The 24,396-nt window shown below is 39.1% G+C and overlaps 1 protein-coding gene across 8 annotated transcripts in view; it reads right to left on the reverse strand.

Annotated features, from left to right (window-relative positions):
* tenm3 (teneurin transmembrane protein 3) overlaps window positions 1-24,396 on the reverse strand; it is a 496,888-nt gene that overhangs the window by 39,329 nt on the left and 433,163 nt on the right. For 5 of the 8 annotated variants that reach the window (XM_088073250.1, XM_088073247.1, XM_088073268.1 and 2 more), the window contains 14 exons: window positions 22,797-22,868; window positions 21,455-21,632; window positions 20,656-20,676; window positions 14,989-15,113; window positions 14,780-14,887; window positions 10,014-10,168; window positions 8,201-8,302; window positions 7,869-8,042; window positions 7,526-7,585; window positions 6,628-6,790; window positions 5,205-5,343; window positions 4,872-4,977; window positions 4,210-4,352; window positions 3,027-3,205 (listed from right to left, as the gene is read on the reverse strand). In XM_088073250.1, the coding sequence (XP_087929376.1) occupies window positions 3,027-3,205; window positions 4,210-4,352; window positions 4,872-4,977; window positions 5,205-5,343; window positions 6,628-6,790; window positions 7,526-7,585; window positions 7,869-8,042; window positions 8,201-8,302; window positions 10,014-10,168; window positions 14,780-14,887; window positions 14,989-15,113; window positions 20,656-20,676; window positions 21,455-21,632; window positions 22,797-22,868 (1,725 nt within the window). The remainder of the gene's footprint in view (window positions 1-3,026; window positions 3,206-4,209; window positions 4,353-4,871; window positions 4,978-5,204; window positions 5,344-6,627; window positions 6,791-7,525; window positions 7,586-7,868; window positions 8,043-8,200; window positions 8,303-10,013; window positions 10,169-14,779; window positions 14,888-14,988; window positions 15,114-20,655; window positions 20,677-21,454; window positions 21,633-22,796; window positions 22,869-24,396) is intronic. The other 3 variants (XM_088073283.1, XM_042484305.2, XM_088073256.1) reach the window with 1 other exon arrangement.

Below are 24,396 nucleotides of genomic sequence, written 5' to 3' on the forward strand. Positions count from 1 at the left end.
ACAGTTGATGCCACAGTTATTCAACAATTTCAGACACTGATATGTCATTTAAATTAAATATAATGATTTTTTAAAACACATTTTTATCTGATTTGAGAGTAACTACATAGGTTTTTCTTCTCTCTTCCCATAGTTTCATCAGGATCATTTTTTAAAAAGCTCTGTCAATATGAAATAAAAATGAGAGGAAAAAATGTATCATTAATTGGCCAAAAATTCTGTTACTGTGAATTATTGAGGTCTTATGAAATAAATGATTATCGGTTTCATGATGAATCACTGTAAATTATCCTTTGGTTAGTATTAATGTTTTAAAACTGAATTATGGTTAAAACTGTTTGATACCTGCACTTTTCAGTATCACCCAAAGTTAGCAACCGTCTTGCAGATGCATAGACACGTTTTTCCATCTTTAATGTCAATGCACATACAGTATGGTTTCCATAAGTTTACATTAGGTGTTGGCTATAATTTCATTGGTGGTTTTCAATATAAAATCTTTGTATCTGTATTTTTCAGTCACATTTTAACATTATTGCAATAATACAGATTAACATGATAATTTGGTCATTATAATCTTGATGTGAAATTTTCCTGCCGTTTCATATCTATCTGGACTGAAGTAACTCAATACAAAGATAACTTAACCTTTCAAATCCATCCAACCAGTAATTCCTGCAAACTGTGTTATTTTTCCAATGGTGATTGTATGTTGTGGAGAAATATTATGGGGTGGATCTGATCCTTCACTCCCACCCACCCACATCAATTTTCCAGCACAAATGAGAGGCTTTGTAGAATATGTTTTGAATAGGGAGAGTGGGCATACACAGCATAGAGCCAGCTCATGATAATGCATTGGCACAAACATTTGCTGTATTTTTCCTCGTGAAGCATCATTGCCAAGCCCTGCATTACCAACATGTTCTCCCACTTTCACAAAGCAATCAGCAACAACAACATCAAAATGACAAAACACAGCGGCTATATTAGCTTGTTTACCATTTCTGAGCTGCACCTACACCTAATGTGATTTCACATTACCGAGACCACTTGCACACTGGCACGTTGCGCAGTTTAGATGATAGCAGGGAGGCGAAGCGATAAATAATGTACACCAATTGATGGAGAGGAATGCTACACTTGTCAATGGCTTTGAATAACTTATTACATTCTGATCAATACTGTTTTGCTGTGAGGGAGAATCTACTCTGTTTTCCTCACACTCTGGGCACATGTAGCTGGCTCTGAAACAAATCACTGCCAGCCACTCGAGGCCTCGCTTCAACTGGCTCATTAGTTCAGATTTAACAAGGGCATCAGTGCTAAATTATTGTTTTCGTGCGCCGTTTAGGCGGAATGTCTGACATGAAGCATGATAAGGTGGGGGAAACAAGCTTTTTCTTTTCCTTTTTGCACTTCCCCTCAAATCTAGGATTCTCGCTGCATTGACAGATCAATCTACAACTGCCTTTCTCATCTCTGGTCTTAAAAGGTTTAAAATGGAGATCAAAAACATACTTTACAATTTTCATTCTCAACTGTAACATGAGGTGCTGATGTTTGTATCTACAGGGATAATACGAACAATACAAATGTCAAAACAACAACATTCATGGTAGAGATCTTGTACCGGATAGTGCCACATTATGCTGTGTCCACAAGCAGCAATTAAATGCTGCACACCTCTTTAACAAAAGATTTACATCTGTACACTATTGACACATTTTTCTTCCTTTCAGCTAGTCAGTAGTTAATGGTTATGGATTTGAACAAAGGCATACACAGCGGATGGAATTCACTTAGACCGTGGCGCACTCTATCAATACTGTTAAGTGTAGGTCAGTGCATACATGTTCCCATGGCACATTCACCTGAGCCAGAGGGTAATATTCTGGAGAGCAATGCGAATAAAACCTTTCACAATTTGGCTGGTGGTCAGAGAAATATAGATTTAATGATTTGGAGTGTTTGCCCTGTGTAAGTGCCAGGACTGATGGTGGTGGCTGAAGATCATGAACTACAAAATGGAGCAATTTCTGGGTTATTGGATGTTTATAATGGTGTACAGGGAAGACTTTTCCACAGGGTGCCTTCTTAATGAGATTGGTCTGACTTTTTCAGCTATTAGGTGCGTTTCCATGGACCCTAATATTCCACTAATAATCAGAATAACAGTCAAATCAAAAAGGTCTGATGTAACCACATCAATTGGATGAGACAATCTCAATCAAAAGGAATTTTCATTCAGGTTGAGAGGGTGTTGTCAAGCTTTCCATTCAATAATCCATTCAATAGTAAAATAATTGCACCTCATAACCATGTAAATGCTTAATCTGATTGCTTCCCTCTTGTTGGAGTGAATATATTCTTTCTGCATTTTTGCCCCATGTGGGGGTAACGTTAGAACTACTTTGCGCAAGTTAAAAAAAGTTATTTTCTGATTAAATACTTTGCGCGTCATGTAAAATCTCATCTTATAACACTTTATTAAGTCTCCCAGTGAACAGAATCTCTTATCAGAAATAATACTACAGTGTAACATTTACTATTCTCAACACTGCAACAACAGCTACCCTCCATCAGCTTTTACTGCTGTCTCTGCTTTCTTTGTGGACTGTATACGTTGTATAAAACCTTACATCTTCAACGTGATTAAGAATTGAATGAGACTGATTGCTCTTCTAAAACAAATTGGGCTTTTTTGTAGTGATTCATTTCATTCTGAACCAAAGTCACCTGTGAGTGAATTAAAATGAAAAAAAAAAGATACTGAATAGAAAACACACAGCCCTCATTTCTACAGGGACAGTATCACTCGGTATGATTCACATTACAAAGGCATTCGCAAAATAAATGGTGCTACAATACACACACTCTTGCCAACTTACTTCTCTCTCTCTCTCTCTCTCTCTCTCTCTCTCTCTCTCACACACACACACACACACACACACACACACACACACACACACACACACACACACACACACACACACACACACACACACACACACTTAGGCATTTACCTTGCACCAGAGTGTAGAAAGAGTCTATGGAGGACAGGTTGGTTGTGATGGAAACATCCTCATCCCTCCCTGACGTCTCGATGTCCACGGCAACAGCCCCTGACGACATGTCGCCGTGGAGATTGGTGACCACACCAGTGGGGAAAGTCACATTAGTCAGACGACCCTCGCTGTCATAGCTACAAGGACAAGGAGGATGCAGGGAGGGATAAAGGGACATTAGTAGCTATTATTGTAATGCGCTTTATAGAACCCTGTAAAAAAACATGAATCTATATAATACACACACAGACACACACACACACACACACAGACAGACAGACAGACAGACAGACAGACAGAGAGACAGAGCCAGTCTCTTACAGCTGAATGTGCTAGAGCTGGCTCTGAGGAGCAGCACTGTTAGAGAGTTAGAGAAGGTGGAGCCGAGCAGAGCTTCAAGTCTAATCAGTCTAATTAGAGGAACTTGATTTTAAAATGAGTGAATTTATACTCAGTCATGAAACTAGGCTTTCAGTTTTATGTCACTTGACAAAATACTAACTGTTCAATATCCACTGGCCCAACAAAAGGTTATGTCAAGAAATAAACTTGTAGAAATGACAGAGTATGTTACAATTCTGTCAGTTCATCTGGAGGGAAGGCAGTCTGTGGTGTCACTCATATATCCAACATTTTTTGCGGGTCCATGAATGCATCGCAGCAGGCATAGTTCTTTTTATCGCAGCCGAATGCCACTGGTTGGGTGGATAATTGATCTGTTGATGCGTTCGCAGCTGATCAGTTTGATGGATGAGAGAAGATATTTGCTGATCTTTATCAGTGAGGGAGAGTTTTAGGCCCAGCAGAATGAACGGATTAGTTTCACTTTTAATGCACCTTATGTTCTGCTGCTCCTCTCTGTTGCTACTGTGCTATAAATAACCCAATGGCGTATATATTTTAATACCGCTATGTATTAATGCTCCATTTAGACTATGGTGGGAAAAATTTGACTATGGCGGCCGATCTGGTGGGGAGTCTAGACTCTGTCATAGCAACTATTACCAATATAATTTTCTGTGACTTGGTTAATAAAGTTATAGATGGCTTTTAAGATTTAAAAATCCAACTGTGTATCCATCCATCCATACAGCAGCACTTCACACATGTACTCAAGTTTAATCACAGTAATGATTCTCACTCATAGAAAGTAGTCCAGCCTATTTGGATGCTCTTGGTAGCCAGCAAGCCGCTGTTGCCATGGTAACTAAACAAGACCAGTTCCTGACCCTGAGCTGTGAGACTCTTCAGACCTCCGTTAGTTCCGATGGTCAGCCAGATGACCTGCACACACACACACAAACACACACAGTAACAGAAAAACAAGGTTACAACATCAGATTCTGCCATCAGTAGAATAGCGTTTGAGGATATTTCTTGAAACTTTTGCGAGAAGTAACACTGTATTTAAAGTTATGATTGAAAAGAGTTACTTGTCTCCTAGCTGGCTGGATGGAGTTTTTTTTCAGCAGGTACTTCAATAGCATGAAGTTAAAGGGACAGTTCACCCCCAAATCAAAAATACACATTTTTCCTTTTTCCTGTATTACTATTTATCGATCTAGATTATTTTGGTACGTATTGCTACAATGTCAGCCGTGAGCACCACAAGCCGAATGCCATCTATTTTTATTATTAAAGAGAAGGCAGATTCTCTACGGCCAATATCTTCAACACTATGCAACTCACACCAAAGCAGTCAAAATGTTTAAGAAGCACTAAAAGTAAAAGGAAAAAAAAATTGGGGTGAACTGTCCCTTTAAAGTTTTGCAGCATGACAAAAAAAAGACTTGCTCATCTCACCTGATTGTCAGGGGCAACCACGCGTACGGGCATCCTGTTGGTATCTCTACGGATACGAAGCGTGTTCCCGCTGCTGTCAGTCACTGCAGTCACATCCTCCTCGTTGCTGACAGTGAAGAAATGGAAGGTGGAAAATGTTTAAGTAAAATTAACATTTATTTTGGGAAGAAGAAGAAAACCAAAAAGAGTGCCCAGACAACATTTCATTTTTAAGATGTAACAAATGAGGAGAAGAGACACTCAAGGTTATATCTTACAGAAATAAAACCTTTTGCAGGTGTTGCAGTGATCTTAATTGCAAAATTATTGTTTTATGTTTTCAAAGCAACCAACCTGTAGCTGAAGTTGTATTTATAGTCTCCAGTGACCAGTGACATGGTGAACTGGTGAGTCCCATTCCAATCAAACACATAGAGCTCTTGAGAAGCTGGAGACGCCACTTCATAGGAGCTGGGGCCTGAAGCCAGAGAGCCTGAAGAAAAGCAGACAGAGAGACTTTTTATTTATTTATTATTTACTTTATTGCCCATTATTATTTACTCATTATCTTCATTAAACTCATACAGAATCTTCCCAGCACCCAATTCATCATACAGTTTATGCAAAGATTTTTATTCATAATTTTGTTTAATCCTTCTCCATAATGGGTATGGGAAAATATCTGAAACAGTTCTGCTGACCAGCTTGTGTACACCACAGCAATCACAGCCAAAATCTTCTTTTGGTTGTAAACCTGTCATTAAGCGCTTTTCAGCTCAACAGGGAAGAGCAGCTGAGCAGATTTGCCTGTACAAACATCTCTACAACTCTTCATTGAAAGACCACAGGGACAGTCAAATGGCCTAAAATTCTTGGAATGAAATAGCCCACCACACAAGAAGAGGCTTTTTGCTGCAGGGTGTGGAGGAACATGTGAAAACTAAAAAATAAATGGTCTCACGGATAGAGTGGAGACATGGTTGGAAACAAAGTGGTATAAAATGATTTAGACTTGGAGGTAAGTGATAGTTACAATTACACAAACGCAATTTTTGGTGGTATGGTGGTGTTTACGACTGTTGCCAGCCAGACTACTTTTGATGTTGAATTCTTGCTCATCAACAGAATTTTTTGTTTGTTATTTCAGAGTACACTACATGCATGTGCATATGCTCGTATGCTCGTCTTTGGTTAGTCTTAGGTGTTTTGTAGGTTGTAATTGTGACTGTTTAAGACGTGCACTTTCTTTCTCTTAAATCTAGACATCATGTTAGTCAACAGATTTTAAATGCTATCTGCTAAGTGTCCAATGCAGCAAAGAGCCAAGGCCAGAATTGAATGGGTGGCTGCTGCGGCGAGGATGCAGCCTCTGCTCATGGGGCACCCACTCTACCATATGAGCTACTGGGTGCCCCGTGCTTTACTTTTTAAAACAAGCCGCCATCGATGAGTCCAGCTAAGTTGCAGGTAAAACCATCAGCCAGCCTGAGTCCAGCTGTGACAGGCCAGTTCACACCGCTGCAACTTTTCTTTGCAGCTTTCTAAAACGGCTTTGTCTTGTCATGAAACATTGGTCTGAACTGGGCTTAATAGTGAACATATAATGATAATTAATTAACAATTGCAAAACAAAGGCTGAAGTACAACAAAAGTGAAATACGTCTTGAAATTATAATTTCTTTTTAAATTTCTAATATTTTGGCCCTCTAACATACAGAGAGGGATGGAGAACAACATTTATATATATTTATTTTGTATATGTGTTTACAGCACATACCAGTTGGTGGTTGGTTGCGTCGTATGGCTCGAATCCGGATGTTTCCCAGATCAGCCACATACAGCGTCCCATCCGGAGACACCACCAAAGAGGAAGGACAATTAAGCCTGGCATCTTTAGCATAGCCATCTCCTGTTTGATAGCAGTCACAGTTGGCATCATTCTGCAGGGCAGAAGGAGGCAGCGAGCGGGAGAGGAGGAAGAGGCAAACAAAGACAGAAAAGAAGGGAGAGATGGAGAATAACATTACATAAATAATTCAGCATGGCTTATGTTATGGAGAGCAGGGAAAGGTGGGCACCATCAAAGATTCAACAGGAGAAAAAATTCTCAGGAATTTATTGTTTTTTATTCTGCTGTAGTATTAATATATTCATGTTGATCAGGTGCTACCTGCACTCACTGTATCATTGTCTTGTTTTGGGATTAGATTACATGTATTCTGTGTGTAAACTAATCCAAGTCATTCGTAAATTTGATTTCAAACAGTAAAATTAGGCAGTGCTGTTCATATTTAAACAAATATTCTGTTACTTTATTACCTACTTCTCACTTAAAATGTCTTCAGAAACACAGATGTTACACCATCACCCCATAGTGGGAGCATTTATTGACTGTAGGTTTTTTAAGTCTTAAGCAAAAACAAATGCCATAGCCCTTTTTGTCTTTTCTTTCTCTGGTCATGAAGCTCCCATTTTGAGATGTATTTTGAATCTTTCGATCGTTATAGCACTACTTGTTTAAGTAGGTTTAGTAAGCTGATGGACAAAACAGCTATACTATTATAAGATAATCAAGATTAAGATTTGAAATTTAGATATAAAAGAAGCTCATGCAGAACTAAAACAGATACTTTTCAGTGTCAGTTGAATTATGTGAAACAGCTGCGGTATAGTACCTTGCAGTCACAGTCAGATGGCGCTCCAGCTAGATGTGTGATTTCTCCATCAGTTGAAACCTAGCGGGGTGATAGCCAGAAATAGACATCTTAAAGCCAAGGAAACAGAAGTGCTCATTCACAAAATAAAAAAGAAAACAACACACCAAAAGCATTCAGTTAATCATCTCCTCTTAACTTGTGTCGCTATGTCTGAGTTTAAAATCAGACCTGGGACTTTTGTTATCGCCGTTTCTAGTTTCTGATGTGAACAGACATTCAAAATTTGACTTCCTCGATGGCAAAACTGTTCATCTGATAATCACGGAATTACTGAATATACTATACATGTCTTAGAGATTACCTGTCGAATGCGGTGGATTTTCTTCTCATCGGTCTCTGCGATGTATAGGACACCACTGTAGGACAAGGCGATGGCTGTGGCTCCCTCTAGCATGGTCTGGACTGCTCTCTTTCCCATAGTGTACTCTATACCAGGAACCTGGCAGTGCATGGGACGACCTGCCACAATACGAACCTGAACACCCACACATACACGGATACTGGTTATGAATGATTAAGTAACACTGTGTTTCCTGTTTTGACAAAGTGGGATGAAGCTATGTCATTAATTGATATGTTGCTCAAAAAAGCAGATTTATTCAGCAAATATTTCATGAAAATCCACCTCCATACCTGTCTGTTTTCAGTGATCTGCAGCACAACGTTGTTGTCCAGGACGTAGATGGAGTTATCCATGGGATTGATGGCGAGATCTGTGGGCCATTCTAAACGAACCTGTATACAGAGATGACAGAGGGGGAGAGAGGAGTTTTACTTCACATGGTACTCAGACTATAGAAATTAATAAGACTACACTATATGTTTCTGTCTGATAGTACTGAGTGTAATACTGACATACAGTTATTTCCTGGCTGAATCCTGCCAATGTTGTTTGACCTCTCAGTTGAATGAATCAGCGTCCATGGTCTAATGATAGTGCTTGATGGTGACAAATGGTTTAAAAATGATGTACATGTAAAGAATTTTTATGATCTTGAAGTCTGCTGCCTCAGTAGAGAAGCTTTACGATCTCTGCCCTAGATTCTGGAAATGTAATCAACAACCTGGTCTCACTCCCATCTTTTCAAATACTGATGCTTGCTCAGTGGCCTTCAGCAACAGACATAAAGGCACGGAGGCAACCTTTAGCAGATGCACCAGGGCTCCTTTTTATTTTTATTTTTTTTTACTTTCTGGTCAACTACTGCAGCAAAAAGAGCTGTTTGTGTCCTTGGTGCAACAAAAAGTCAATCAGGGTATCTTAATAACAATGTAGTGTGTTAGTATGTTCTTAAAAACATGCCTATTTTCAGCCAAATCATGTTTTTTAACAATGTGCTTTTGCTGCATAAACCTCGGAAAGCAACTCTAAAAAAAAGTTTTCTAACCTCCGTTGTAAGTTTATTTTAAAAAGAGGCTGCATTTAACAAGCAGAAATTGTACTTTTCCTGTGAAAAGTTTATTTTCAAAATGCATGTCATGAGCTTGAATTGACTTGTTGACCCAAGCGTCCAAAACTGACGAAGCAGGGGTACCAAGAGTGTCATATTTTGACATGTAGAGCCATTGATCAAGCATCAGTATTTGATGGGTTGGGGTTGAGAATGTGTTGACAAGGAGTATTGCTATAATTTGAGTCGATTAGAATATCTGGCTATAAAGCATTTAGTGCACTCACATACATACTCTACTGACTGTATAATTATATAGAAATAAACAAGAATCTACAGAAAGCACTGTGAAACCTGTAGATGTGTGGGCTGGCAGTTCACATGTTCCCACAAGTAAACTAAAGGTCAACTAGATAACTGCTTGAAGTCAAACAGAGCTAAATTCTGCAGAGAGGGACACGCGGTCAGAGTTCAGATAACTTCCGACTCTGCAAGGAATGCTCTGAACTATGCTGCTCTGCCTGCAAAACACTGACCACAACACTCTATATCAGACACACACACACACACAAAACAACCACCGAGTATCAGACCTTCAGGAAAACAGATGAAACAAGAAGGCATATTATGTGTGTGTCTTTGTGTGTGTGTGTGTGTGTGTGTGTGTATGTAGGTGGTGTTTTTTCCATTTTTAGGTTTATCTTGTGTTAGATATTACATTCTCACTCTGAAGCTAATGTGTAAAAACAAAAAAGTACTTTCTTTCTCAGTCTGTCTCACTCCCTCTTGAGTTGTTTCTGAAATATTTATTTTTGTGATAGCACATCAGAGCAAACCATCAACTGAGTTGAATCTCAGCTACAGTCTTGTTTTAACTATGTTTCTCTCTATTTTCTGTCTCCTTTGAATCATGTGCAAGTGCAACTAATTACTAGTTGTTCAAATTCACTGGAAACATTTAGTTATGCGTGTGATATTTTTATATCACAGTGACAAGTTACAGGAAAGCAGTCAATGGTTGCATGCAGCTTATTTAGTTGCTCTTTGAATGTTACCTGTCTTATGTGCATGCTGGTGTCACAGGTCAAAGGTCGTGCAGAGGTCAGGTCATTGCTGCCCAGCACCGTGGAGATGATCCCATTCCGGTCCACTTTCCTTATCATAGTCCCATCAACGAAGTAGATCAAACCATTTCTATCAACTGCAATCCCTGCAAAGAGCAGAAAGAAGAAACAAATAAACAAACAAACAAACACATGATTCAAAATTTTGTTGTGCAGTTTATTATTAATAGACTCATTCTAGGATTCAAAGGAGAAAGTGAAATCGAGGTAATTCTCCTGTGGAGTCAGGATGCAGCTACAGCAGATAGTCAATAAAAAAAACTTAATATGAACATATAGAGCCTCTGTATTTAAAGAAAGTCAGCCAAGATAAATTAATGAATTAAATCTGTTGGAAGTGATTAAAAAACACTGATGCTGCGAGGGGCGATTCCAGCGTCCCTGCCCCATTAGAATTCGAAAGGATGCAGAAACTCATTATTGACCCATAAAAGGTAAACACCCTATAATTTTCCCTGATACTGCTACATCATGAGCAAATCTGTGTTAAAATATGTTACAGCGGTGTAGTGAGATTTATTGTAAAAGTTCTTCCCATGTCACAGAAACCACTGAGAGTTATGTTTTGGATGTCATTTGAATGATTTGTCAGTGTTTTCGTTCAGGTGCTCTGCACAGATGTGACACCTGCTTGTCTGCTGTCAGCGTTGTCAGCAGAATGGAGGCCCCTGAAGATGCCAGCAGACATACTCTTATGCTTTTAAGTTCATAAAATGTACCCAAATTCACAAATATGTAGGATATTACTCAAGTACAGACAATCATGCAATCTTACACTCTGTCACCACATTAAAAGCCTAATAACACTACTGAAAAAGTATATAGGTGAAAAAAATTATTTACCATAGCACTGTGAAAAATGAAAAATAAAAGCAATTGTGTGTATGTATGATTTATCCACAGTCCTTCACTGTCTGCATGAAGGCGTATAAAAAGGCTACAGGGTGTCTGAAGGTTAAGATAATGTGGTGACCAAGGGTTATACCATATTGTTTTGATTCCTCTAAGATGGAGTGATTACATGTGCTTCTGTATGATGAGCAAAATACACTGTATAAGGCTAAATCATTGCTCTGTTTCATGAAGTTTATGGTATGTATCTGTGCATGCACATGTGCTGTACCAAAAGCTTCTCTGATCGCATTTGTGTTGTAATGAACACATACTAAAGTAAGATTAACTGAGGCTTGTCGAGTTTATTCTACTATTGATCAAAACAAAGACTGAAGAGGAGTACAAGACTTTTCTACATCAATGAGCTAAGCAGCAGCAGCGAAAGTCAAAATTAAATTTAAATAATTAAAGACATAGAACAATAAACACTAGGGTTGTACATAACTCAGAATTATGTTAGTCGGATCAGATTTGATGGTTAAATACAAATATTTGACAATTTATTTTTATTCCAAATAAAGTTTTTAAGTTTGAACGGGTCAAGCGGGACATTCAGTGGGACAGCGGCATTCATATAAACAAGATAGTTGCATTAAATGGTGGATTGGATATGCACAACATTTTTTGCAGATACTAGATACCAAGCAAAAACCAGAAACTGCGGTAAATTCACCACTTCTAAGCAGAAGAGAGAAGATAATGTTATTTTGGAGCCCAGGGCGAAGAGTCTCTTCCTCATCTGTGCCGCTGCCTTATGTACGCAACTGCTTGTAACAAAGAGCAGCGTGGAAGCCAAGAGTGGTCACTCTGCAGCAAAAGTCTGGGAATAAAAAATGTATCAAGAAGCACACTGCACAGCACACTGTCTGGCAGAAAACATCAACACAAAAAAGACTGCTCATGTTGAAGTTATCTGGGTAGACTGAGGGGTCTCCGACTAATGATTTGGGTCTCCAACTTTAAAGGGGCAGCCCTAACAAACACCATCAATTTTTTATGTTTGAATATATTTTGAGACATTGGCCATGGTGTATAACTCAGAATATCCACACTCAAATACAGTATAGTTACTGTCCCATTATCAAATCTCTTGATGGTAATCAAGCCCAACAAGTTAACCTCTGCTGAGAAGCTTAATACTTTTTGTCCTTTTCAACATGACTGTCTGAGCTTTATAAAAAAAGCTCAGTGCAGCGAGGTTCTGGCTTTACTACTCAGTGATATTTTTGTAGAGCAACCTTGTATGCCTGACCAGGTTCTGTAAATGACACATTGGTTGACTTAGTTTTATTATCCCTCAAGCAGGAGAAACATGCAGAGCTCTTCCAGGATCCATGTGGCTGTAGTGTGAAAAGCTGTCATCCCACACAAAACCTATACAGACATCAGGGTCAAAGCAGTCCTCCCAGAGCTTAAGTGTCCCTGTGGTTCACAGTCAGTTTCTGTTTCCTTCACAGGACAACAGTTGTCCTACAGGACCGGAGAAACACGGTAACCAAAAGTGCTATCTCCTCCGATGCTTATTTAATTTATAATGCTGTCTGTTGGCTTGTAAGGATTCTGTGCCTCCTGCAACGGTTTTCTTTAGGGACACTGATTGTTCTCTGCCTCAGCACATTGTCTGAGTGCTGCAGAGAGTGCACTGCTTTTAAAGGGCAGTAAAGAGGTGATCTGATTGTTCATGACTGGACCTACTGATAACAGATCACAAATCCATCTGTCATTCTAACTGCCCACACATTGTGTACCTCGAGCCACAAAAGTTAAAAAAAATAAATAAATCACACCATTATTTATAATAACTGTGTACTTTTATATAGTAAATCATTAATTTATGGCAATAATTTCAACATATTCTGAGTGGTATTTAACTTTTTAAAGGAAACAGTAAACAGAGTAAAAAACGACTAGGCAAAGTATGCACAAAGGCCATGTGACCTCCTTCAAAGTTTTGAGATAAATAAAAATATGCTGGCACAACTTATGTCTAGGTGGTAAAAATAAAAGCAAAGAGACATTCAACAATCAACAGCAGAGAATGTTTGTGAGAAATACACCTGATGCAGTAGAGCAAAGCAAATATTTATCAAGCAGCATTGAACTCTGCCAACTCCAAATGTCTGCTTTCACTTAGTATATAAAGATGTCTATTGCAAATTTTTTATGCATAAGTCTACAGACCAAAAAGCATTTTAAAATATGACGATTAAAGATTGGTTTACCACATACCACATGCTGACATTGCTTCTAAACTAATACAAGATTACACTAGACTAAGAAAGCACTCAGCTCTGCAGAGCTGACTGCAGTTCATGAACTAACATATATTATACTATACATACTAACATAAACGATACAACCAAGCTCCTCTTTACTTCCATGGTGTCAACTAGCACAAGCGGAGAGCCTATGGGATAAGGACCCCTCTGCCACTGGAACTCGATGGGTGCAATTTTGCCATACTAACCTCTAACACTAATAATGTTACCATTGGCAAAATAACTCTGCAAATGAAATCCACGCTCTGCCTTATTACAACGATGGTTAAAGCAAGTGACTTATACCCTATTTGGAAATGAATATATCCACTTAGTATAATTCAGCTTTTATTGTGACCTTTAGAAGTCATGACTCAAGTCTGTCAAACATTGTCTGGCTTTACTTTCCATACTTTATCTAACTGGGACTGTTGGCAAGCTATTTGCAGTGGTAGAAGTAGCTTCTCTGACTTTTTTCTGAAGTAAAACTATTAGCTATTAACAGTAAAACAATAATTACTTTTTCTACCACACAATGAAAGTAAGCTGCTGCATCCCAATGTAAACTCAACATTTGAACATTTGCACCAAATTTGAGAAAATCCCCTTAAGGCGTTCTTGAGATATTATGTCCATAAGAATGAGACAAACATATTGACAACCTGAAAACATAATGCCTATAGCCACAGATGTCACTAACACAGAGGCATAAAAATGTAAAATAACCAACAACATCTCGACGACAACATAAAGGTTCGTGCTTGTATGACCTATATTATTCAGTGGATGAAACACATCCTGTGATATTGACTTACTAAGAATATGTCCTTATCTAAACTTGGAGCAGTGATGTTATGCCATCATTAATGCACTGACACTGACAAATGCAAGGTGGCCCCCAATTTGCATAAAATCATTTCAGCCACCTTCATTGTCAGGGACATTATTAGACGGTGTTGAACTTTGAGGTGCAATAAACACCGTCACAGTTGTGAGAAACCCAAATCATCACTTTGGCAGTTGTATTCCCTCAATGCTGGTTCAGCGGGAAATGGAATAATATGTGTGAATGGATGTGTGGAGTTGGTACTGTTTTGTGGAAAGAGCAATTACACCTCCGAAAAAAATCAGCCATAGGAAGTTTCTTCCAATTAACATCTTTGAATAACTCCTCGATTGTATACACTCCACCTGCCAGGTTGTGCATATGCTTGTATCTTTTGCCCAGTGCCGGATACTTCTAACATAAAATTCTGGCAGAGGTAGGATGACTTTCTAAGAGTAAGAAAGCTAGTGATATGCTGTTTCTAAATGTAGGAACAAGTATGTGCATTGGCCAGTTAGAAGCAGTTCCAACTCTGAAACATATGCTACATACAGCCCAAGATTTAAACTGGGAGTGTGTGCACAGGTAAAACTTTGTACCCTTGTGTGTCTGAACAACATCTTGAAAATCCTCCCCGGTTTTGATAATTATGAATCAGGCTTTAAAAATAAGCACACACATGTATTTATCTCCTGTGTATGTGTATTTTGTGTATGTACCTTTAGGTCCCAGTAGCTGAGCCTCTGTAGCTTTTCTTCCATCTCCACATCGTGCTTCATCAAATGGAGGACACTGTTCACCTGTTCCAGCCACTACTTCTCCATTACCTGAACACACACATCATGCATTTATCCAAACAGTCCTTATCCTTTGTCTTTTTCCATGGTGTTTAATATTTCTACCAACATGGGTACAAGTGCATACTTACTGATGAGGTCACGGGCGCCGCTGAGCATCTTGGGTCGGTAGATTCGTCGAGAGTTAGTGTCCGACACATACAGCTGCCCTGTAACTGGGTCAGTGGCTAAGTAGTAACGGTGAGCAGGGTTGTTGCTGTGGAGGGCAGTGACAGATGGAAGGGGAGATGGGTAACAAACATGACAAGAGAAACAAGAGAAAATTGGCTTAGTTGTTCTTTGTCTCTGACGTCAGTGATTAAAAAGTCCAGCTTTGATCTCAGACACTAAAATTGTCCGTGTGTCTTTTTTGCCTCTGGTCCACCCTCCTGACACTTTACAACATGATCTAAAGTTTGAGTGGACATGAAGCGGCATAAAAATTACCTTTATGGAGACAAGCTGCCTTTTAAAAATAAAGTGCACAGGTTCAACAGTTTTACAAATGGGTTAAAAGCTTCCAATGAAATCACGATCAACAGAGCGGATCGACAATTTGGTTCCAGCGTCATTATGGTGGAAATGAAGGAGACTTTCTTGAGATGATGATAATGCAGAAGTAATGAATAAAAGGAAGGTTGATGAACTGAAAGAAACGGGTGTTAATTTACTTCCAGTGAAGTACCGAGTAATTGGTGTGTGTGAGAGTTACACACTCACAGGAAAATAAGAAGCAGACATCAACCCCCAGGTAAGTTGCTCAGCCTTTCTTTCAGCTTTTCCCATTGGCCACTTGCAGTATTGCTTCAAATAAAGCATTTTCCCTATTGACTACCTTTCTAAACGTGCCATCTGTAAAACTGTTGACAGAACACCTCAAACTAGAAACAAGGTCAGTGATGAATTTGTCTATTGTGAATTTTTGAGCCATGGAGGTTTTATGTTTGCAAAACTTTCCTTAAACTGAAAAAAACAATTTAAAAATCAGTGAAATCATCATACGCTACAGGCCAAGCAGGAGAAAAACTACTGCGCATATTCAACTGGCCATAAACCCCCAAAGTATACCGGGAGGCTAGAAACTTTTTTTGTTGTATGCCAGGCATGTCCAAAGTCCAGACCAATTTTAGACGCCCCATGGCTTGACTTTCACAATATACTATGTGCGTCCTACCACACAATATTATTTAATCAACCAAGATCAATTGCTTTTTTTGACTCAACCTCACAATGGCAGAACTACTATACACTTTGTAGACACGTATCAAGTTGCAACTATGCAGACAAAAGTAATGCATTTTCATAAACAGACTGTAAACAAGCAACCTGAACAATTATATGATAGCAGACATTTGCTGCAAGGTAGTAAATATGGAAACGGCAAAGAAGCGTAAAGTCGACAGTGCGGACGGCAGCTTTCAGGACTGGTGGAAAGTTGAATACATTTTCACTGAAAGATCAATGTATCGTAATATCGGAGGCTCAAAAGGTTCTCTAAATATTGTTGCTACCCTGAGCGTATCTGGAAACTTTTGCACTCCATCAGCCAGAGTTTGCTCGTTCGATGTATGAGTGTGTGCTGCTATTTCTGTATACCTGTTTTTGAGAGATTTTTTCTCTACAATTAAGTGTAGATGTGATATACAGTATGTAAGTGAGAAAGCAAGCAAGTGCATGTTGTGTGTGTTTTGACAGTAGGTTGGCTTGTCTATCAGCCTGAGCAGAACTACATGGGTGCGATCAGCCTTCCCTTGTCTGTGACACACAAATGATGTCTGCCACACTGTCATGTAAAACCCATCACACACGCACACATGAGTGCACGCCCTAACGAACGAACACACACACACATACACATGCACACGCACACACACGCGCACACACACACACACACACACATACACATGCACACGCACACACACACACACACACACACACACACACACACAGAGCAAGTGTCAAATATTAGACCTCAACACACGCAGGCATGGATATATACATATGCACTCGCCTCTAGCCATAAGTCTCAGTGGTTGGTGATAATCAGCAGATGATCACAGGCTGTTAATTAAGACAGCTAAAAATAGACAGACGGTGTGTGTGAGACAGAGACAGTCTGTGTTTTTCTGTGCTTCTGAGGCCCAGACGTGCTCATAAGCATGCCCTTTTGTTTTCATTTAACCTTTATAAAAGCATAAAAATCCCATTTAGAATGAAACATTAGCAAGATTCCAGATACGCAGCATCACAGACAAAACCATGATATCTGACAGACTACACAACAGTGAAAAAAAAATGCACAAATGGAAGAAAAGAGGAAAAGAAACAGGAGAAGTACAACTATAGTAAGGAGTGATGGATGAGGCAATGATTGAATGAGGAATGGATACAGAGCACAGGACAAGAGGAAGACCAAAGGAGGGCATAAATCACTGACTGAGGGAGGGAAGGAATGGAAAAAAAACAGGAAGGAAGGCTGTAAAAGAGAAGAAAATGAAGGATGTAGTGAATTACGAAAGGTGAGAGAGGAAGAAAGAACTCAAGCAAGGGAGAATGAAACAACAACAAGTGAAACAGAGCACAGAGTTAAGATGATGTGAATAAGTAAACATGAAGGAAGGGCAGAAGGTAGAGAAAAGCTCAGTGACACGACTAGTCCTCCCGAGAGGAAATTGTGTTTTAATTAAAAAGTGAAATTTAATTGAAACTACATTTGGATGAGTAAAAAAATATAATCCAATCACTGTGTGTTGCCAGTAGCAAAGAAGCCCCAGGTATGGTGCTGCTCTGTGAGAGTGTGAGGAGATATGAAAGAAAACTAACTGGGTTAAGCTTAATTTTCAGAAGGGACAGAAGAGAAAAGGAGGGGATGAGACAGAGCAGCAAATCCTAATGTATCAGCCTAAATCACAGAGAGGGCACAGATATGTAGAGAAGGCTGGAACAGTAAATTTGATGGTGGATTGATCCTCATTGTAAAGGGCAGATGACCCCAGAAAACCTAATTAAGCTCTGGATTTAACCAAATCACTCAAGGCAACTTAATTTTTTACAGCTTCTTTCATGCACTTATATGAGTTTATGATTCAGATATTAGTGGTAGACGAGCAACAAGTCAGAATAGACCGTCAGTGTGGAACGACACATGGAAGCGTTTTCACATCTACTGACAAGCTGACATCATTTGTCAGTGTCTTGCAAAACTGTCACAAGTCACTGTTGAAAAATCTGTTTTGTGATGCGACGCTATAGTTAAGGTTTAGTTTGATTTAGGAATCAATAGAGTCTCCTGTGTGTAAGTCCAATGATTTATTGATCGGTCAATCTGCCTTTACTTTCTCTGTACACAGACTTTGTTAAGCTATGACAGCCAGCTGGGCACACAAAGCCATGTTCAATGCGTGGGAAATAAATACTATACAACAACATCGAGGCCACATATCCGCAGTTCTGTTCATGTTTAAAAAACAAAACTTGTGCTATGTTTAAACCTTGTGTCACTGTACTAAATATACACTACTCTAGCTTCTTCAAACACCTAAGAAGGTGAGTTTTGAAAACACTGCTGACCCTGTTTTCATTTGAAAACTCAGGCATAAGTTTTCACCTGTATGGGATGAAAAGAAAACTTCTGAAAATGATGACACAGACTCCCATGTTAGCTTTCTGATTATGTTCTATCAGTCATGACGTGTCCTTTCTCGATTTGTGTCACCCCGAACATAACAATGCACAGGTGTTGCTGACACTGTTGTCTATGTTAGCAGCTGTAAATTAAATTAAATTAAATCAAGTTCATTTGAATTCAATTCAGTTCAGTTCAGGGTGACTTGCAAATGTGCACATTAAAGCTCCACAGGAGCAGATTAATAAGTGTCCACCATAAACCCTAGGGCCTATAATAATTTAGTGAACATTAAACATCTTCTAATGTTGTGCAATTAAATTCTGCATTTCATAATGCTAGGGCTAAGACTTATCATTCAAGCGACTTGTAAAATTCCTGTGTCCCATCTTGCGATGTGGTCACTCTAGCCACATTACAGTGATTAGCATCTATGAAAGAGGAAGAAAGCCTTTAGATATTGCAGCTGCTTGAAGTGGAGCAAAACTGAACTACTTCATATACTGGCTGGTATTTACATTTATAATAATGCATGATTCAATATCTTATGAATTAATGGTGTCTGTTGTAAAATCTTATTATGCATAAAAACTAGTGGGGTAGAAGTATAAAGTACAAACTGTACTTAACACAGTACTTCACTCAATTATTAAGTACAGATTTTACATTGCTCATGTAAACAGTGTCTTCTGCAATGTAGATCAGTTATGAATTTTGTTCTAAAATACAGTATCTAATCAAATTCATGTTGAGAATAATTTGTCATGTTTGTTTAAAACTAACCATGTAAAGAACATTTTATTACTACCTGAAATGATGTGTCATTGCTGTTTTGGCTTTGCCTGCATGAAATCTTTCATGACTATGAATCACCTTGCATGAATTTCAAAAAGGACAGTGAGGATGGGTCTGGGAGAGGGACGGATTAAGAGACAGAAATACGAAACAAAGATATAAGGCAGACCAGTAACCACTGCCAACACCCCCCCCCAACACACTCACACACACACACCCCTCTCCCTCACCCACGTGTCTCCTTGCTAGAGGGTGCTGCTGACTTCATCTGAGCTGACAACAGTAGAATAGGCTCCATTTCGTGTGAACACTTGTCAGGATTAGAGAGGGACAGAGAATGAGACTGAGGGAGATGAAAATGAAAAAAGTGAGATGAGTGGGTCTGAGTGGATGGTGGCAAAAATCAGGCCTATTTTTCCCCTAATTTCTTTCTTTTCTCTTCCTTGCTTTGCCCTGTGGAGTCATATCAAATGTTGCATTTATTAATTTTATGTCTATTATTATTGTTATATATTATTGTTACTAATATTGTTTCTGTGCACCCCCCCCCTCACTCCTTTGTATCATTTTGTCAACAACTGTAAATTTGTTGTTCTTTACGACATCTGTTGCACATCTGTCTGTCTGGGAAGAAGGATCCCTCCTCAGTCCCTCTTCCTGAGGTTTCTACTGGTTTTTTTTCCCCTGTTAAAGGGTTTTTATTTGGGCGAGTTTTACCTTAATTGCTGTGAGGGTCCAAGGACAGAGGGATGTCATATGCTGTAAAGCCCTCTGAGGCAAATCATGATATGTGATAATGGGCTCTATAAATAAAATTGAATTAAATATTGCAACATTACTAATTAATGTCAATAGATAATTAAATATGTCCAGATCATTTTACTCTGGTGAGTAAAATTCAATCATGACGGATAGAAATAATGGCCAAAACAACAAAAGAGACTTAAGAATTACAGAGACTTAAGTTGTTATAAACCTTAATTATCATTTTTGCTAACGATATGTTTATCTGACCTACCTGACAGTTCCCTCTTCCCTACACGATACAACCTGCAGCTTTAAAGCGTCACACGATTCAGGAAGAAATTATACATGCAAAATTAGCCTGCTAACAGCGTGATCCAGCTCGGTGTCTCCTAGATGGCCTGTCAGCTTGAGCTAAGGACATCAGTGTACTCAGGTCTGAAAGCTGCCAGGAACGATCAACAGCCTTTGTTTTATATTTAGAAAAGGAAGAGACAAGGACAGAAGAAATATGCAGAGTCTGGTGCATAAGCAGCATAAATGGACAGAGAAATTAAAAGTAGGCTGAAGGTTGAAAAGGATTAGTCACTCTTACCTATGTCTGAAATCTTTGTTTCTTTATAAGAGTGCAAGCAAAGGAAAGAAAACAGAAGAAACAAGAGTTAGTAGACAGATTGCTCTCTGATAGATATTAAGACAAATATCACCAGAAAAAGAAATTGACCAGAAAACAATAAAGCAACAGTTGGAAGTTGCAGTCAAATTTAGAATCTGAATCGTGCTCCACAGAAGTCAAAAGGAAAAAGATTTTAGTTGGCTATTAGACTAAGAGTTTTTGAGAAATGAGCACTCCAGAGTGTGCCAGAAGCATGTTTCTAAATTCAGAGCACTAAACCAGTGATCTTTTATCTTTTAGCACTTTGGCTAAAGAGTAAGTACTCGAATGTTAATTACTGTAGCGGCAAAGAGTCCAATCTGGCCATGCATCTATCCCTCTTTGCTTTTATGTTTTCAAGCACTTTTCAAAGTCATCCAAGACCAACGATGTAGAGTTGAACAGTTGAGTGCAGGAAGAAAAGATGCCCAGAAAGCTTAGGCAGAGAGCTGAATTCAGATGCTTTTTAATTAAAAAACAAGAACTCTCAAGTCAATCAGTTCATTTTTACAAATATTTTAGGTCACATTTTGTTTAACTCAAATCCACCAACATTCTTGCATTTGCAGTGACCCTGAGGCACATGGATGAAATGGCTTTGGCAAAGCTTTTCGGTTAAATGGATCATGAGCTCTCGGAGTGAGACCTTTTTCTCCGTGACACTAGAAGATGTATTTTTTGGATTAGATTCAGATCCCGATCTGGCAACAGCAGCCATCCTCCCTCACTCTCCTCTTACCTCAGCTCCATGACACTGGTAACATTCCCAGAGGGGAAGATCCTCCTGATGTAGTTGAAGTCTCCAACGAAGATGCTGCCATCTGCTCCGCAGGCCAAAGCCAGGGGCGCCAGCAGCTTGTTGCCCTCTGCCTGCCCATTACAGCTGGGGCAGGAGATGCTGCGGCGACGTCCGTTTCCTGGGATAAGACGGCGAAACAATTATTACTAATAGCACCATTTGATTTCTGCTCTTTCCACAAAACAGACTCACCAGCTTAGAGCTTACTTCATACTAATTTTATCCGGCCAGGTTGTAGAGTAATGATAATCTTTACATGCACAAAAACACCACAGTATCCTTCCTAATCTTTTTACATGGCAAATAAAAATGAATATTCCACTAATATTTCAGCTTACATGCAGCCGTGCATACTTTGATAAACGTGTCCTTAAATGCTGTTTATTACATCAAAATATGGAAGATTGAAATTTCCGATCTGAAATCTGGGCTTTTCTTAAACAGTTGGCTAGCTGGTTTGTGAACGCTTCCATGATAAGGCATAGAGCTCCCTGTGCTAGATAGGCCATGTGCTTCTAAAACCTGAAAAACACCAGCTGTCCCAAATGTCTTAATCAGAAAATGGTATATGGTACATGCCTCGTATCAAATTCAGAACATTTTCATATTTGGAATAATAGTGGAACATTAGATTGCATGTTAACATATTCACTATTGGGGGCCAAGCATTTGTTTAACAACCTTAAGTCACAAAAACTTAAAAACGTTGGACAGATGCACTATCGACCAGCAGAAAGACCAAAGGTTTGATTCTCTGTGGAGGCACTTCCAAGAAGTTAGTGAGAACCTCTCAAGGTCCTTTGTAACGTGCACTAAGCTCTTTGTTCTGCCTGGTTTCCTTACTCTCAAAATATCCTAATTAAGCCTACATGTTAATCTCCTACATACATAGGAAATAACATCCCACATGTGGGAGACAAGATGTTGTATGTAGGAATTAAACTTACAAACATTGCCCTCCAATAAATAAATAAATGAATAAATAAATAACTAAACTTGCCTCTCAGGACTTCTGTGGGAACCATACATACATTTTCTAGCCAAACCAGTTTTTCCAAATGTTTCCCTTCATTCAGACAGTTGTGTAGTTGCTAAAGAGCAACTGGCAAATAGAAACAGAAGATGTTTCTTTTCTGGGTTCCCTAAGGTTCTTCCATCTCTCACACTTAAACCACTGTAGCATATCCAGAAACATTACTATCCGACATGCAATGGCATGATCAAAACCGATCACAAACGAGCAGGCTCAGTGAAGTCAATTATGTTTTACGTCTGTACTTACCCATGATGCTGCTGATGACAGGGGGCTGCTGGGAAATGAAAATGTTCTCACCGTTGCCCTTGTACAGTATACCTGTTGGAGAGAGGACATGGCGATGAGATATAAAGAGCACTGAAGGGCAGCAGAGAGAAAATGCATCCAGACTAATTTTTACTTTGCATTAATGTCTGTGTGGTGATTGAGACCTCTGGGGACGACTGAGGTGAGATTTTATTAACACAGCTGTCATTCCAAATATGGCACAGCTATTGTCCTTTTACTAAAACTCCGATCTGGCCCCGTGATCGTCTCTTTCTCAATGATGTCATATTATCCTTGTTTGTCAATTGGACTATATGATGCAATTGAAAGTGGGTGTTGTGATGAGTGTGGTAGATGTGTGTCCACATCTGCCTTCATCTAAAGCATTTCTATGGTGAGCTCAGGTTAATGATCAAACCAAGTTGTGTTCAATACTGAATGCTTTACTTGACTCCACTTAACTTTAAGATTAACTTTTCACATGACAAATGGATAAAAAAATATAATTTCCATTTGTCATCTAATCAAACTCATAGTGGAGGAATGTCAGGATTTATGCAAATTTTTAATGAATTTTTAAGACACTGTGTTGCTCTTCACCATAAACTGTTTTTTCACTGCAAGGTCACAGTGCATTGATGTTTACAACAGCACTGTTTTCCCCACCAAACCCTCATCCCCAAAGGATGGTGAGGAGTGTCAGATACAACCACAAACTTGAAATGGGGAAATTCACTCAACACACTGACAAGGAGGAAAGTGTGTGTTTGTGTGTGCATGTATACGCCCCCTCTGGTGTTTTATGCACCCTGGCACCATATAACCCCAGCCTGCGTGTATGTGTGTGCACGCGCGTGTACTGAACATATACAGTACAGCATGCACACATCGTTGTGGGTATGTTTGTGTTGAAACACATGACAGTTTCTCCCTCTCTCTCTCACCATGAGGCTCCCAGAGGAACATAAAGCATCCCTTTAATCTTTGAAGGCTGCTGCTTTGTGTGTGTGTGTGTGTTTGTGTGATTCACATTTGAGAAATGAAAAGAAAAAAAGAAATGGAAATGATGAGTTTAATGACCATAAAACTTTTAAATTGTATTAAGATAAAAAGCAGCTAAACCTGGTAGAATGTATAGTTTCTCAGTATTTACTTATTATATATTTTGTTGTAAATTGACTAAACTAAAACTTAAACCAAGACTACTGTTAACTGTCATATGCTGTATTGAAGTGTGAATAAAAAACAAATTAAGTAGTTTAGCGACATCTTTTGGTGGCACCTAAAGTAACTGTTTGTCCCATCAAGTGTATTTTTCAACAGAGATTTCCAGGATTAGTTAAAAATTACAATAAATAATGATTACTGGAGGCACCCAGTACCTCATCTGGTAGAGCAGTCACCCCATGTACAAAGGCTGTGTCCTTACTGCAGTGGCCACGGGTTCCTGTGGCCCTTTGCTGTATGTCATCCCCTCCCTCTCCCTCTTGCACGCTACACCTGTCCTATCAAATGAAGGCAAAAAACCCTCCCAAAACAATCTCAAGAAATAATAATAATGTTGACCGAAGGAAAAGCT

The sequence above is a fragment of the Plectropomus leopardus genome, chromosome 3, assembly GCF_026936395.1.
Source record: "Plectropomus leopardus strain MGB_pleo_1.0 chromosome 3, ASM2693639v1, whole genome shotgun sequence".
Taxonomy (NCBI): Eukaryota; Metazoa; Chordata; class Actinopteri; order Perciformes; family Serranidae; genus Plectropomus; species Plectropomus leopardus.